Here is a 15,730-nt window from a genome sequence, read left to right on the forward strand (position 1 = left end):
TAACCAGGCAGCTAGTAGAAAACGAAACTGTATACAAACGAAAATGTATTTTCATCTGCGTTGCTCAGACTTTCTTCCAAACTAATTTTGATCTGCCCTTCTCCGACTTCAAAAAAGCCCAACTCATGTCCCACTGCACTGCCTCATTTGGGGTTTTACCATGGGACCCCAACGCCAACCAGCATACCGATCTTTGATATTAACTTCGGCGACACAGCGCCACCACCGACCACCGCATCTAAACCTAAAGACGCCACAAAGCTCGTGCGCGACAGCACGTGCTTCTCAAAGAGCTAGTTGGCGTTGAGTGACGAACCCGCCCCTCAATCCTGTTGGGTGAGAGCACGTGCCGGTGTCTCGCCGCCTTTGTACCGGCGGAGAAATGCCGAGGCGCCTACTTGCAAAACGGGCGAAATAGCCAAAAGAAGCTATTCGCTTTAAAGGTAATCGCCCCCCCCCCTTTCCCCCATTTAATGAGCAGTTACTACACCTCAGAGTGGCCCGCAGGCGAAATGACAGGTGATGCGAAATTTTAGGTAACGTGCAAAGCTGGAGCCGTTGTCATATATAGGCCACACACTTTCCTTGCTTACTTTGCGAGGGGATATGGGCCAGGCACTTCGCTTTCGGTGTTCCAAACAGGTGTTAAATATATTCAACTAAAACCCCCGTGGCTGTCCATTCAGAGCGACATGAATGGCCCCTTGACTGCTTGAAAGGTGCCAAGGTTGCATACTGAACCGACTGCGCCTAAAGATTGGCCGCGCCAGTCGTGTGTGACCACACATCCTCGTTCTGTTCTAATCTGCGTGCAATAAGCAAAACAGCGACAGCCCTGACCTGAAATTTCACTGAGGTTAGCCAACATAACGGGTATGGTCAGATATACTATAAGCATAGAGAATCATTCAGTAATTTAATTGACGGCGACGCTACGTCTTTCATCATTTCTGTTTTGGGACTCCATAAACCTGCAGAACAGTGCGATTAAGTTCGCTATAGCACAGACATCAGCCTGTCGTCACGGGTAAATATATTATTACCGAAAGCCAAAATGCTAGTAGGCGAAAAATAACCAGTGAAAAGCATCGGAGACAGCGAAGCGAGGCATCACGCGAGAGCTTTCCCGCCTGCAAGATAATTATCGAACGTGGGAAAGCAAACAGGGAAAACAAAACCGCATTGTCTCTGAGCGCGCTTACGCTCGCTCACGAACGGGTAGCGAGTCCCTTCTGAAGGGCTCACACGCGCGGTCCTGTCCGGCGTTGTGCGTGCAATGGTGTTACGTGTTTGTCGCATATAATCCTCCTGTGTTTGCCGGTTAGACGTCACCTCCTCCGCACACGTCGAGAGAGAAAAGAACGAGGCAAACGAACGGCTGCGTAGTGGCGGGGAAGGTGAACAAAGAGTAGTCGAAAGCGATTACGTCGGGCTCCCGAAAACCGGAAAGTCAGCTGGCCAGAGCGCTCTAGCATGTCCCAGCGGCAGCGTTATCCGGAAGACGCGATGCCGAGCGCGTAGCCCCGATGCTAAACTTAGGTGCGCGCGCGCGAGCGGTGGCAGCAGCCGGCGCGAACACCGCTCCACCCGTTTATTTTAGCGTACTGTTGCTGCTGCTGCGGCGCGGCAGCGGCGGCGTGCTCTTGTTCGATTTCCGTCGGCCTATTAGGCGAGAGCGGCGCGCGGCTCTCTCCGCTGCTCACTTTCTCCTCTCCGTGCTGCTGGCCACCGGCAGCCTCGAGGACAGGCCCGGCGTGGTGACCCAGAAGCCTGGACTCTCTGGCAGTCCCCCCCTCCCCATCCTTTCCCCGCAGCACCGAGCATGTGGACCCGGGCAGAGCGTATAAAAGGCCACATCCGGCCGCATCACCGGACACAGACACAGCTTCACTTCTCCCAGTGGATATACCTCCCTGACCAAAAGTAGACGCCGGGTGAGTCGCGGACGCCGGCTGCACCGCGACTGACGGGCTCTCCCCTGGGGCTCGCGCCCGTCAGGCCCGGTGCTGTGGGCACGCCCCCCAATGCCGCCGCCGCCGCCGTCGCCGCTGCAACGGGATGCGCGAGCTCACAACTCGGGACGCGCAACGTGTGAACGCCGCGAGTGCGCTACGCCTGCGATTACCAAACGGAGGACTATGCAGCCCCAGGAAGCGTCCGAAACCGCTGTGCTAAACAGGAAATCATCGGAGAAGGCCCCGCATCGTGAAGAACCAAACTAACGTGCCTATGCGTTGTCTATCTCGTAGGGTAATATCAGCAAACAGAAGTGAACAGCGTTTGCGCACGACACGCGGTCGATATGCAGTGTTGTTTCAAGTGACGCCCATTCGAGAACGTAACAGGACAACAACGTACGCCGAAAAGCTTTCGTTCTCGCTCTTTATCACGGTCGGATCAGGCGCGCGAATATATGTGTCAAGCACGCGATGTTACGAGGCCAACCGCTTGGCGAAAGGGTGAAGCGCTTGACAGAACCGATGCGATACGAGAGAGCGCTCAGCTGAAGCGTCGATATCTCAACTGACCGGGATGCGACGATTTGGCGAGCGCTTCCCGTTCATATACAGGAAGTGTGATTACAATCTTCTGCCTACAAGGCGCTGTCACGCCTCGAAATCGTGTCGGCTAGCATACAAAGGAAGGGTTATAGGGCGGAAGTCGCTAAACGCTAGCTCTCATACAGGTGCTACATTGATGCGCTGATCCTTTTTGATACCGCGCTTTCTTATCTCTCCCGGAATCTGACAGCTGATTTATTACAATGTGTTGCATTTAGCCTTTTCTCGAAACGAATACTGTGAAAAATGTTTATTGGTTGTTTCAGATGTTTTTAACATTCAACCGTATCTTTGCCAGAATTATATTCATGTAGTTCATGGAATAGGCATCTTGGTGTATCATTGTAATCAAGAGGCGAAATGATTCTGAGAAAATTGCCGCACATAATGGAGCGTACGATTAAGAGCACTCAGCTTCACGGCTGTAACAAAACGGGTACTAAGGAGAGGTATGACAAGATCCGCACTTTACTAGAATTCTTATTATCTCACTCGTTAGCTTGTACAGGCCTTCCGTAATATTTATGAAGTATTCGTTGGGTCGCCTTTTTCTCTCTCTTTACCCCTCCTTTAGCGGAGCCTGTAATTCTGCAGCATAAATGCGGCAGCCGTTAAGTTATCTTTGGACTTGGGACCGCAAATAGCCGATGCGACAACACAGATGCAGTTGCGCGTGGCAAAGAATGTTACTAATAGCTTTAAAATTGTTATGAGTGGACGCGGTCATCAGTAGAGGGCTTCCGATCTCTTTTTGCTACCCATCACTGAAGCGAACACACTAGACAAGAGTGGTGTTCACGTCCAAGCTAACGCATCACTTCCATTATCGCATGCATTTCTGCAAGCATCATGCACGGTACTTGTTTCTTGTGCAGGCGTCTTACGCAGTGGCGCCAGCAGTAGCGGTGGTGGTCGCTTGCTCTGATAATTGTGCATCCTTCTGCGCAGCATGTCTTCGCAGTTACGGCTGGGGGCTGTGGCCCTGACTGTGCTCCTGATGGCCTGCCTCGTGCCACCCACGGAGCAGAGCCATAAGATCAAGAAGCTCAAGCTGGGCGCTGCGGCGGCCGCCGCAGTTGTGGGCAAGATCACTCCGCTGGCCGCGGCAGCCGGAGTCGCGGGTGCCTCGCTCGTCGGCAGCGCAGCCGTCTCGCACCTCCTCCACTCTCACCACCACCATCACGGCGGCCACCACCATCATCACCACTTCTTGCCCGTCCACCACTCGCACCCTGTCCACATACCCATTCCGTGAGTGCGTCCGTGAGTGCGACCGTGCCACGCGCCTGCGTTGTGCACGGCACGTTTCATCACTTGGCCATTCATATATGTCGCTTGATGAGTTATTGTGTCAAGAGCGTCACTCGACCATGAACTGCTTGTCCCGAGGGCACACATTGCGGCTTGCTTCAACGCTCGATGAAAGTGTGCGTTTGGTGCACTCTAGTTTTATGGTTGACGCAGGCGTTCATAAAGAGTAACTTTGCAATATTAGCAGAGAGTAATGTAGTTGTACTAGTAATACTGCTTTCGACATGGGATGTGTTCCAGATCTCAGGAGTCGATAGCTACTTTGCCGTCTTGAACGTATCAATGTTGGAAACGATGCCAAGTACTTTGCTGTCTATTCAGATGACTACACAGACGAGCGATATTGCGGAGAGCTATAACCTGCATGACGTACGTCCTCTTAGTTTGTGTTTGTGGCTTCTTCGTCTTGCGCCGCTCATAATAATTTGGCGTGGGTACTCTTTAGGCGAGAAACACCAGCCCTGGCAAAACGCACGCACATTTCAGAAAGCGATGTGCGCCAGCCGTCAATCTGCAGAAGCCTGCGAACAATCGCCTATTATGACACATATCGAGGAGTACATCTAAAATATCATCTGAGAAAGAAGTCACTTAATTTCTACGCATTTGTGAAGAAAACAAGATTTGGGTACCAGGAGGGGAACAATCCAAAACATGTTCGTGTACCAATGCTCAAAAAATAGCTTTCTTACTACAGGTGCTAAATGAGACAGTGTTGCATCCTGGAACGAATATGAACACACCCAAAAGATACACCAGATCATTTTGTCCAGCAGGTCACATGCGACGAAATGAAGCCGTGGACGTTTGGGATCGCACACTTTCAATGAGAATCCGCGTGTTCTTTGACGCTGGAGTTGCCAAAGCTCGAGTACGAAACTGCAAGAACAGAGTAAACACTCGCAGGTCCTGACATTAAAAAAAAAACTAGAACATAGGACAAGTGGGCTTTGGTGCAGACCCCTTCAATAGCGGCAATTTTTTCTATATCTACCGTTCTGTACAGGGCTATTAGAAACAAGATGAAACCGCTAATGTCGATAGCTGGGCGAGTTTGTGCGGTTGCAATGATGCAAACTGCGCGAGAAGACGGGGCACCAGGTAAGAAAAGGAACAGACGAGCGGCAGTCCGTCTGCGCTCGTCTGTTCCCTTTCTTACCTCGTGCTCCGTCTTCTCGCGCTGCTTGCATCAATAAAACCCCTAGAATTATTCTTCACGCCATGTTTTAGAAGTTTTTAAAATAAGCTTTAAGGGCAGGCTTTTAGAATGTTTTTTTAAAAATTGTTTTAGGCGCAAGAATAAGACGGACAACAGAATAAAAGACCCGGCCTGTCCGTGACTTTTATTCGGTTGTCCGTGTCTTACTTTGGCGCCTAAAACCATCTTTAAGAGCCAGGTACATCTAGCCCGACGGCAGATGTTACTAAACTATTTTAGAACGTTCTTTTTCAGACACGCCGTGGGGGCGTATTAGCTTTGGCGTTGCGCTACTAAACCCGAGGTCGCGGGATCAAATCCTGGCCACGGTGGCCGTATTCCTACGGGCGCGAAATGCAAAAACGCCCGTGTGCCGTGCATTTGGTGCACGTTGAATAACCCCAGGTGGTGAAAGTTAATCCGGGGTCCCCCACTACGGCGCGCCTCATAATCATATCGTGGCTTTGGAACGTAAAACCCCAAAACGTATCATTGACTTCCCTTGTGAGTTTTCTAGTGTCCGAGTTAAAAGTTAAGGCGCGCCTTTCATTTCGCTTCGCTCAAAAGGTGTAAATTGGAATTAGTTGCAATAGTTAAGCAGTGAATGCTCTCTTGCGCTTTCACGGGCATCCTACTAAAGCGCAGGAACTAAAGTTGGAGGTAAAATGAGCTAGATAGAAATTTGCTGCATGATATAAATGCATTAAAACGACTTTATAACGAAGTTCTTGGGACCTCCACAATCCTTCGTTATACAGGTCACTTTGTTCTAAAGACAGCCCGCCGTATTGCCCACAATAAAGCAGGCTAAGCACGTACAGCAAGATAAAACCTTTATTTGGCATGAACTCAACAGACTTAGTAATATAAGTCGAAATTTTTTTTTGTGAACACTTCGTCTGACGGAATGTGCGACTGCAGCCAACCTTATTGCACCGAGTTTCACGGCACATGCTTCGCGGCGAAACGCAGGAGTGCCGCAAGATAACGCCGCACATGGCCAAATCCCGTTGCCGTCTCTTTTCCGCTAAAGTTGTTGGTTCATTTACAGGCTTTTCATCACTGTTGTTTTCGTTGACATTCGCAACCGTTGCGCTACAGGCAGCTTAGAAGACGTCGTCGGTCACCAATTATGATTACATCATTACTTCATCATCGACTGCGGCGTACTCGTCAACCGTCGCACCCGCAGCTGTGTTACAAGCAGCGTACGAATTGAGCGATTCCCGGAGCGTGCAGCAGGGCTGTAACTCTCGTTCACATCGTCACACTCGTCGCTTGCGTCGCTAGCGATGCCATTAGCCCTAGCGCAGCTCAGTGACGCCTGCGGAGGGCAGTGACGGCACCGTCAAGTGGCATTCGTTGTAAAGCAACGAATCAGCCCATTCAGGACATCTAAATTCCAGGCTCACAATACATACGAAGCATAGGAATTTGGCCGGGATATAATCAATCCTTCGTTATACAGGTCTTTTCTTTTTCTTTGTAGAGGCGTCGGAATTAAGCACCAGAATATGCATTTACTTGAAGTGTAACAGTTATTTTTCCCTGAATAATTTATTATCCAATCTCTGAATACATTGATTACAATGCACCATTTTTTCACAGCATTGCCAGCTTAAGCGTGTCTTTCAATCTGGTAATTGTGTGCCCCACGCATTGACACACGGACTCGAATAAAAAAATACACCCGACGGAGTTTCTACCATGGTCGCTGCTTTATTGTTTTAATTTCGTTTGCTACTATTCCGCGTACGCGAGTGAAAAATGACATTGGGATAGCAAGACTAGCACGTGCAACCCTAAGATATCTTCAACAAATATGCACGCTATTCGCAAGCAACGAGGTAACATTGTAGCTATTTGCAGAATACGAATCGCGGGTACATTACAGGAAGGATGCGACTTCAGAACAAATAACATAGCCAGTTGTCCGAAAAAGATAAATTTAAATGATACTGATTTGAAAAGAAAGGTTAAACGATGATGTATTGTGGTATGTCGACAAGTCTCAAAAGAGGGACTGTAATCTTTTAAGAGTCTGTCACGCATCTTAAGGTTTCACCGCTACGCATATATCAATGCCGCCGTTTAAATGAAATTAAAACTATCAGGAGAAGGACGGGAAAGTGGGAGAAGACTGCGGTCAGACCGCTCTGGTGCTCCTGTAAGCTGCTCTCTGCCGTCGGTATAAAGGGCAAGTGGAAAAGCCAGCTTCTCGTGCTTACGACGAACGGGCTCGTACTCTTTATGCCCACTATGCGTGATCTGAGCACGATTCTCCTTACTCTTTCTTTCTGCGTTCCTTGAGTAATGACGTTCTTTAGCGAGAAAGCAAGAGTGGCCAGCTAGAGTGTCATGACCCTGCAGTTACCTCTGAAACTGAAACTTGTAACATGAGACCACCGAGATTGATACAAATATTCCAAGGTACAGTAATTATTCCGGGCAAGTATTCATGATTAAGAATTTATAAAAGCTAAGCGGCAAATGATCATAAAAAGTGAATATGGATGTTGTGGGGTCACATATTGTACAAATTATGCTGATATATTTGTTTAATAGTTCGTCATATTATCGCACGAAGCCGAGTCCCCGCTATCGCCATGATCGGCCACTCAGCAGGACGGATGCTAAGAAATAAAGAGACTCGGAGAAAAATAATTCTTACAAACAAAGCCCCTGGTTTCTTGAAAGGCTTGGAATCACTTAGTTTGCCGTCATTATGTTTAAATGGGTGTCATTATGTTTAAATGGGGAGGAGATTAGAGGTAGCTCGATGTGCAGGACATATTAGTGGGAAGCAATAAAGGTGCACGTTCGAAATGATTGGTCATACGCAAAATCAATGCTGTCGGTTCAGCCTCGCGCGAGCAACATTTGCCCACTCCTCTCTTTAACTCATCATTCATTCGCCAAGCACTTCGTGGTTGTGCATTAAACAGAGTTCGTTAAAAGCTTAGCGGCATTTTCGTTTACAGGTGAAACAACAGCGGGAAATTAATGATAGAATTTTCTGACAATATAACGCCATCTTTCTTCGGCATTCCATTCACCATTCACCGCACAGAACACTGTATGTATGCGCCACAGTTGCAGACATTTTGACAACGAACCATGTTCAAAAGGACTTGTTGCTGTGCAAGTTGGTGCGGTTTACTATACATCCTTTTTATCGGCGCAAAAACATACAACATGGTGCATGTGTGTGTCGTGTTCTCCATGTAGTGTCTGTTTTCGTGCCGTTAAAAAAGAATGTATAGACGAACTATGCGTCGGCGATTGGGGAACAACGCTGTGTAACCAACTTTATTCAGAAGTAGGGTGCCACAGATGCTACAGTGCGCGTACTCTTAGCTGTTGGTGAATGACAGAGGTATATGACGAATGAATTACATGGACATGTTCGTTCGAAAAAAAAAATCACGGTAGAACCAATTTAGAATGATTTTCTGAATTATGCGAGAGCATTCGCACAACACACATACTTCATGCAGTTTCCCTTACAGCCGATTGAGCGGAGTGTGCTCTGCGCGTCTCTGGAGACCTCACTCTGATATTGACGCGCATGCGCGTCAATATCGTGACAGCACGACGGTGGCGGTATTCTTTCGCTCTTTTGTCGCGCGTATTTCGTGCCCTAATCGACTCTTGACGTGGCGCCGTAGATGGGTATTCGCTTACCACGCTGGCATGCCCGCGTTCGGTTCCTTGCAGGGTGCTATATTTTCTTTATTCTATTTCCGCGGTCATCGCATTGACGTATTTCGTATTTCGTATGACGTACATCGTATTTCGTACTCATAGAAGTACGAAAGGGGGGTAGGGTATCGCATTTAAAAGTTGTCTTGCGCAGGGCTGCTGCAGAAACATGGGGCCAGATTCACAAAGCGTTTTGTTCGTATAGGATATTTGCCAATGGCTGGCCGCTTTCGCTATATTGTGTCCAGCATCAGGATTGGCTGAAATTTTCTCATACGAACAATTATAGCGTAAGAGCTTTTTTTTTTGTAAATATGGGCCCTGGTTCTTTTAGCACCGATGGAACCGGAAAGTTGTCCAAACTGTGCAAGTGATGTCAAGACGCACGTCAGCGTGCTTTAAGGCCTGCTAGCGTCCATGTTTCGCAACGATCTATTTAATTTTCCCTTCTTTTTTTATCCTTCCTCTCGCCCAGTGGCCGATTCCGACGATAACGGCTGCGCAATGTTATTCGATGTAATGACCTAAAGCGCAAAGAAGGAAAAATAAATGAATTTCTACAAGATACGGCCCTTGGCTTCACAACAGTAGCTGATTTTGGTTACAGAGAAAGAAATCGCTGTCGAAATGAAGCGAATCTTGTACTTACAATGTTATCACCAAGCTCTCAAGGTTGCCGCTTCTTCCGCGCATGCGTTGAGGCAGGTGAGCTCGGCGGATGAGAAAGTAAGGCTGCTAAATGCTTCCAGTCAACTTCAATTTTTTTTCTAATCATCAAAGCCATCATCATCGTCATCACCATCGCAATTTTGTCCCTTTCTTTTTGTTCCCCTCTCACCTTTCTCCAACACTGAGTAGTTAAAAAAAGAAGGCTGAGCCCTCAGCTTTTTTCCTTATAATAAATATTCCTCTCTTTCTCTCTCTCTATTTGGACTGTCCTTTCCATCTCTTTACGCTAACCATTCGAATGACGCGTGCGAGGAACATTCATATTTGCACAGTGCTCGCTATTCCCCCACTCCTCCTACAAAAGGTACCTCACCAAACGCAGGAAACAGTTCGCGATCTAAATATATCCCACCGCTTCTGGCCGGGTGCGGCTATTCATAAACGGCGGCATAACGATTAGCGGAATGTTATATACAGGCGCTTTTCCTGCTCTATATATTCATTCACCTACTTCCTTTTCCTCCATTATATCAGCCACATAGGCTGGCTTCCGCAAACAGCTTTCATCGCCCTATTATCACTCGTGCTAACTCCGGTTCGGAAATTTCCCCGTTATTCCATAATTGCTGTGTGGCATTTTCGCTTATTCCGTGACAACTACAGGTCTACGCAGTAGGTCACCAGAGCTCTTATGGCAGTGACACACATTCAGGACCACGGGCACGTTGATAGCTGAGCATTCTTGTTAAACAAAAAGTGGATATGTGGTTTGATCACACTACGTGTCAAGGCATCCTATGCAATCCAACACAGCGCAACGGCCGCCTTTATAGGGCGCCCCTCTTAAACCACCTGTTTATTTGTATTTTTCGAGAAAACTAGATATTGTATGTTTCATCCACTTTAAAGCACTTGCTTTTAGTTAGCTACCAGGTAATGTGAAAATGGCCCTTTGTAGAAGCACAAGCTGTGCGATTCAAAATATTTGGAATCAGCAACTATGATGTTTTCAGAGCATCAGATTTGAAATGGCTGGGACATCTACGTGCGAAACGATTGCAGTTAGGCATAATTAGGCTTCTTTTGACTAACGGTGCAAGCTTCGCGAAGTTTTCATATCATGTGATTTGACACTTGAAACTGTTTTTCTCAAACAGTAAGAACAAGGCGTATGCCAACAGCGGGACGTGGGAAACTTAAGTTGGAACAATTATATGTCGAAATGATATCTTCGTGTTGGGGAATGTTGTTTTGGTTGGATAATTTGAAGAACAAGAAAAATAAAAGAAAGAAAAGAAAAGAGAAAGCGCAATCCAACAAGAGAATATAGCGGTCAATGAACAAAATTACTAGCCTGAGTTTCTGTGCTACAGGCTATGAGGACCCTACGAGGATTTATACGTGCTGACCTCAAAATATTTCAACATAAGTTACACGAGTCACGCGTAACAAAAGAGCCGGGACTACTTACCTGACATACGACATCCGTGGCTGGTCAGCCTCCTTTATTGGAATCGCTGGCACTGCCTGCTGTGGTGTGCAATTATTTTGTTGTGGTGCGGAAGACACACGACACTATTCACCTAAAATGGAACAGGAAATAGCAAACAAGCTTCCATACTTTCTGTATGCTGTGAGAGCAGTCTCACGTGCATTGAGTTCATGGCATCCTCACAGAACTTGCTGGAATTATATTTTTATTTGTGTTGATATTAAACGGGGGAAATTGCTTGGCGGCTATTTCTTTTGCATGTGAGTTTAATTGCGTAGTACTTGAAGGGATTCTCTTTAGTTCTTTTTTCATACTCTTGAGGTATACAGCGAACTTTCGGTTCGAAGTAACTACCACCTGACATGCACTTGTTCTTCAATTAATTACAGCCTCATACCATTTCGTTCATTGACCCTCATGAGTGTTTTCTAATTTAGTTTAACCCAAAAGGCGGTCGGATAAGAACTCGCTTTTTGAAAGGATTGGTGGACGCAATCAACACCTCCGTAAGTACATGCTTTCTGTTGACATCATCGGAGCCATTGTGACGCTATTCTTTGTCGATGTGGCTTATAAACACACTAAACATATGAAATACATAAGGTAGCATCGTACTATCTGTAGGAAAATTTCCCAGACAAGCTTGCTTAAAACTAGAGCAAACATAAACTCGTCTGCCAAGGAATACAGTTAAACTGCCCGCCTTGAGCGAGACGGTTACGTTGTACGTGGCAGACTGTAGTCCCCCCCCCCCCCCCCCCCTTCTCCTCGCTTACTCAAACACTTAGCTTGGCAGCCTTTGTCGGATTTGTGCGTCTTGAGGTCTCTTGAAGGTCCAGAGGTCTCTGTATAGAATGCGTGTAAAGCCAGCGCGGGCGACAGCAGCGCTGCCACAGAGCTTCATGTCTACTTTGACCGTGAACGCACTGGCTTCAGAGTTTCCACGGCAGATATAGAATGATTACTATACCACCAGCTAGTTAGTCGGGGATGGGTCTGGAATACGTGTTACTCATTTGAATTCCTCTAGGTAACACTGTTAGTGAAGCCCGTCGATCGTACCTGACGTGCCCCTTTCCAAAAGATCCCTATACTAAGCGTACATGCGGCCCGCAGGTTCCACGTGCACTCACACAGCGATCACCACCACCATCACGGCCTGGTTGACTTCGGCTATGCTGATCACGGATTCGGTCATGGTCACGGCCACGGCCACGGTCACGGCCACGGCTTCTTCGCTGACTACGGCCATGGTTTCGGCGGTGGCCTCGTGGGCGGATTTGGCTATGGCGGACACGGAGACTACGACGGTTGGTGGTGACCTCCCGGACACAACTAAGGGCCTCGACACACGGCCGGCGTCCCGCCTCGGCGCCACACCATAGAGTCGCTGGGAAAAGTGCCCCGGGGGGCACCGCTAAAAATTGCACAAAAACGCTGCTGAACAATCATCGGGCGTGGATAAGACGTGGTGCTCTCCAGTTCGCGTATGTCGCCACAACCTTAAGTTATTCTAGAAAAGGCAGAATGATTGGTTAATATAGAGCTAGAAGATGGGCAAAAAAATTACGGAGATTCACCCTTGAGCCAAAATCCTTGAGAGCTTGATCCAGCCTTTCAAGAATAGCTCGGGTGCGCTCACGTTTTGATGGTTTATGTGCCGGCGGTGGTAAACTGAGGTCGAACACCGCTCGGCTGCAAGAAGACATTGGCGCGAGACTAGACGCCATGGATGGTCCCAGCATGTCAGCTGCGACTTTCTGCAAGCAATTTCGCAGCGGCTCTAGGCTGCTCCGCCCTGGGAGCGGACGCGCGTGGGCGGGATGGAGAGGCAGGTAAGACTGGAGGGGAGAGATTTTGTGTTGGCACTTTTTATTATCCACGAAGGGAGGGAGCTTGGCGGCGTGTCGGTGCCGTTTGGTAATGAAGAATCAGTGTGGTTTTGTGGCAACGTGCTGAATGTGTCTGTGGTCGTTTGTATCGTGTGACCCCTCCGTAACATGCGTGTGTCATTGTCACACTGCCACTCAGGTAAATATATTCGCCAGCAACTAGGCTGTAAATACTTGTACATAACACATCTCGTTGGTTTCAGTATAAATACAGCTCATATACGTATCTTCGCAGCCTTTACACATCTTTTTTTTTTTTCGTCTTAACCAAATAATAATAGATGAGGTTGTTACTCTCTCACATCATTTGTGTACCGTTGGGCATGTTTTTTGTCATTATTTTCGTGTATTTCGTGTCGTTCTTTAGTGTCTTACAACAATGTTCCCGCGGAGTGAGTGTGTACCCTTACCACTTATAGGATTTGTTTTCTTTTTCTTCTGAATATATAAGCGTTTTTGTCAAGAAGTGTCTAAACAGTTCACATTGTCACTGGCAGTTTTTTGCGTAATCATGATATGAGTGGCTGGCATTCTATACAAAATAGAAGCTTTATTTAATCCTTGTGTTGTTTCAGCTTTTCTTCTTTATTTTTGCAATAATTCTGCTGCAATAAGGTCTTACAGTTTACAAACGCCCTGCGTTTCCATGCATAGATAAAAGAACGGTTTGTTACAAACACTCCTAACCCTCGTTTTGTCATGTGAAGTTTGTGCCACTTCGTGTAAGCATTTTTCTGTGCGTCATTGACTGTGAAGTCACATCTTTCGTGATCGCATTCAATAGCGACCCTTCTTAGTCAATAAAGGAAGTCTATCCTTTTTCACTGTCGTTCAGCACTTGTTGTTTTCATGAGTGTTTTAAGTTACCATATCAACTATTTACAACAGCAAAAAAAAAAGAAAACGAAAAAATTACGAAGTTCCTATGGTAATTAGCTCCTTAGACGCATGTCGCCTTTGAACTGACTACCACAAGCTGTCTCACATGTGCGGCGGTGTTCATGAGGACTGGAATCGGAAAATGAAAGTTAAACAATCATGTAAAAAATTTAAATTCTAGAGTTTTACCTGCCAGAACCCCGATTTGGTTATGAGGCATGTCGTAGTGGGGGACTCCGGATTAATTTTGACCCTCAGGGGATCTTTAGCGTGCCCCCAATGTACGGGACACGGGCGCTTTTGCATATCGCCCCCATCTAAATCCGGCCGCCGCGACCGGGATTTGATCCGGCGACCTCGTGCTTACAGCGCGACACCATAGGCTCTAATCCACCGGCGTGTGTGATCGTATAAAATACAAAGTTAAACATCCTATAAACAATACGATGGTACAACCAAACCTACGAGCGAATACGTTGAAACAACCAGACACCACTTTTTTTCTCTTTTTTTATCGTAGTCGTAAAGCTGTGTCTTGGCCTTTCTTGAATAAACGCTCACCACCTACCTCTAAACGAGAAGTCTGCAATTTCCTTTCAAGCTTTAGTTTAACGTATACTTTTCGTCCTGTATAAAATATATAAGTTTATCTTGCCAGTTACCTGCTTATCGATAGTAAGAGCTTTGATAATGACAGCATGCACAGGTATTGTGTGATGTACAATAAGACACTATATCGTGCACAAACAATTGTGCGCTATTCCAGCAATCATATATTAGTGGTGTAGTGAAAATGAAGGAGATGCTCCTGAAGGTGCTGAACGCTACTCAGTGGCCTCATGAAAGTGGGTGTTCAAAAGCGAGTTAAGATGAACCACAGATAAATGTGCAATGCACAGACCTGGCAACTTTCGGAGAACGCAAGAAATATTTCACAGTTTTTCTACACTATACTCACAAAATTGAGTGGCAACTTGCATTAATTTCTAAGTAAATGTTTATGCGTTGACTTACGCAATGCAAGCGCCTAGCGCTGCTTGAGTTCACCTTGCGAAACGTCACAGGTGCTGCAGTGATCTTGTTAGGACAGAAATTGTGGTTCGCCGCATGGCGGCGCTGAATTACCTAATTTAGAGACGTAGTTCACTTGAGCGATAACAGAGCAAGATGTGGTATTCGAACGCAATTATTGTCATTTACGCTATTATGAACACACCAACTCGAATATTAAAAAAAAAAAGAAACAGACCACGAGATGGTGTGTGACACTGCTTATCACACAAACAAACAAAAATTAAACACGTGGAACGTTGCCAAGACCAGAACGAAGTGGTGCAGGTGCCGGAGGGGAAGAAGAGAAGTACGAAGAACTTCAATAAAATGGAGGAACGGCTTTATCTGTCTCCGTTGAGTTCTTTACATTTTAGCGCCGTCGACAGGATGGTGAAAAACGCAGAAGAGATACTAACACTGTATCCTGGCCTCATCTGTGTTGGAGCCGACCCTCCTGCAACGTCTTTCCCGAAATTTTCGTTCAAGCTGCGAAACACAACTGTCGTCCCCAAGAAGCCATAACCACTATCTCACGAGAAAAAAGTAGGGCTCACGGTGTAAGAAGAACAGCTGCTCCGAGGGAAGCGCGCGGCGCGTCTCAGTAATGTTAGGCCGCCGCTTGGAGGCGCGCGCGACTAGGGGGCTCGTGGGTGGCGGCAATGAAAAAGAAACCTGCCATGAGTAACTACTTAAAAGGAGAAAACGAAATCGGGAAAGAAACTATTTATGGCAACTCAAAGGGAAGCTCATTACTTTTCGAAGCGAGATCGGGATGCCTTAGAACACGCATCTATAAAGCGAGGTGTAAGAAGGAAGAAGAGGCATGTGCTTGCTGCAGTAAATCTAGAGAAACGATGGAGCATGTATTATTAGCATGTGAAGACGTCTGCCCAGCGGTCGATTTAGGCACCACTGGCCTCCTTGAAGCCCTTGGGTTCAGTGAGAGCAGTGGAAAGTAAACATGTCCGCAATA

The 15,730-nt window shown here is 46.9% G+C and overlaps 1 protein-coding gene across 1 annotated transcript; it reads left to right on the plus strand.

Moving 5' to 3' along the window:
• The first annotated feature begins 1,590 nt into the window (after positions 1-1,590).
• Positions 1,591-13,649, plus strand: LOC126545578 (uncharacterized). The gene is made up of 3 exons (XM_050193499.2): positions 1,591-1,934; positions 3,510-3,812; positions 12,050-13,649. Exons 2-3 carry the CDS (start codon positions 3,511-3,513, stop codon positions 12,252-12,254), a joined length of 507 nt encoding a protein of 168 aa, XP_050049456.1. The 5' UTR covers positions 1,591-1,934; position 3,510; the 3' UTR covers positions 12,255-13,649.
• Positions 13,650-15,730: the final 2,081 nt, after the last annotated feature.

Source organism: Dermacentor andersoni, chromosome 1, assembly GCF_023375885.2.
Source record: "Dermacentor andersoni chromosome 1, qqDerAnde1_hic_scaffold, whole genome shotgun sequence".
In the NCBI taxonomy this organism is placed as follows: Eukaryota; Metazoa; Arthropoda; class Arachnida; order Ixodida; family Ixodidae; genus Dermacentor; species Dermacentor andersoni.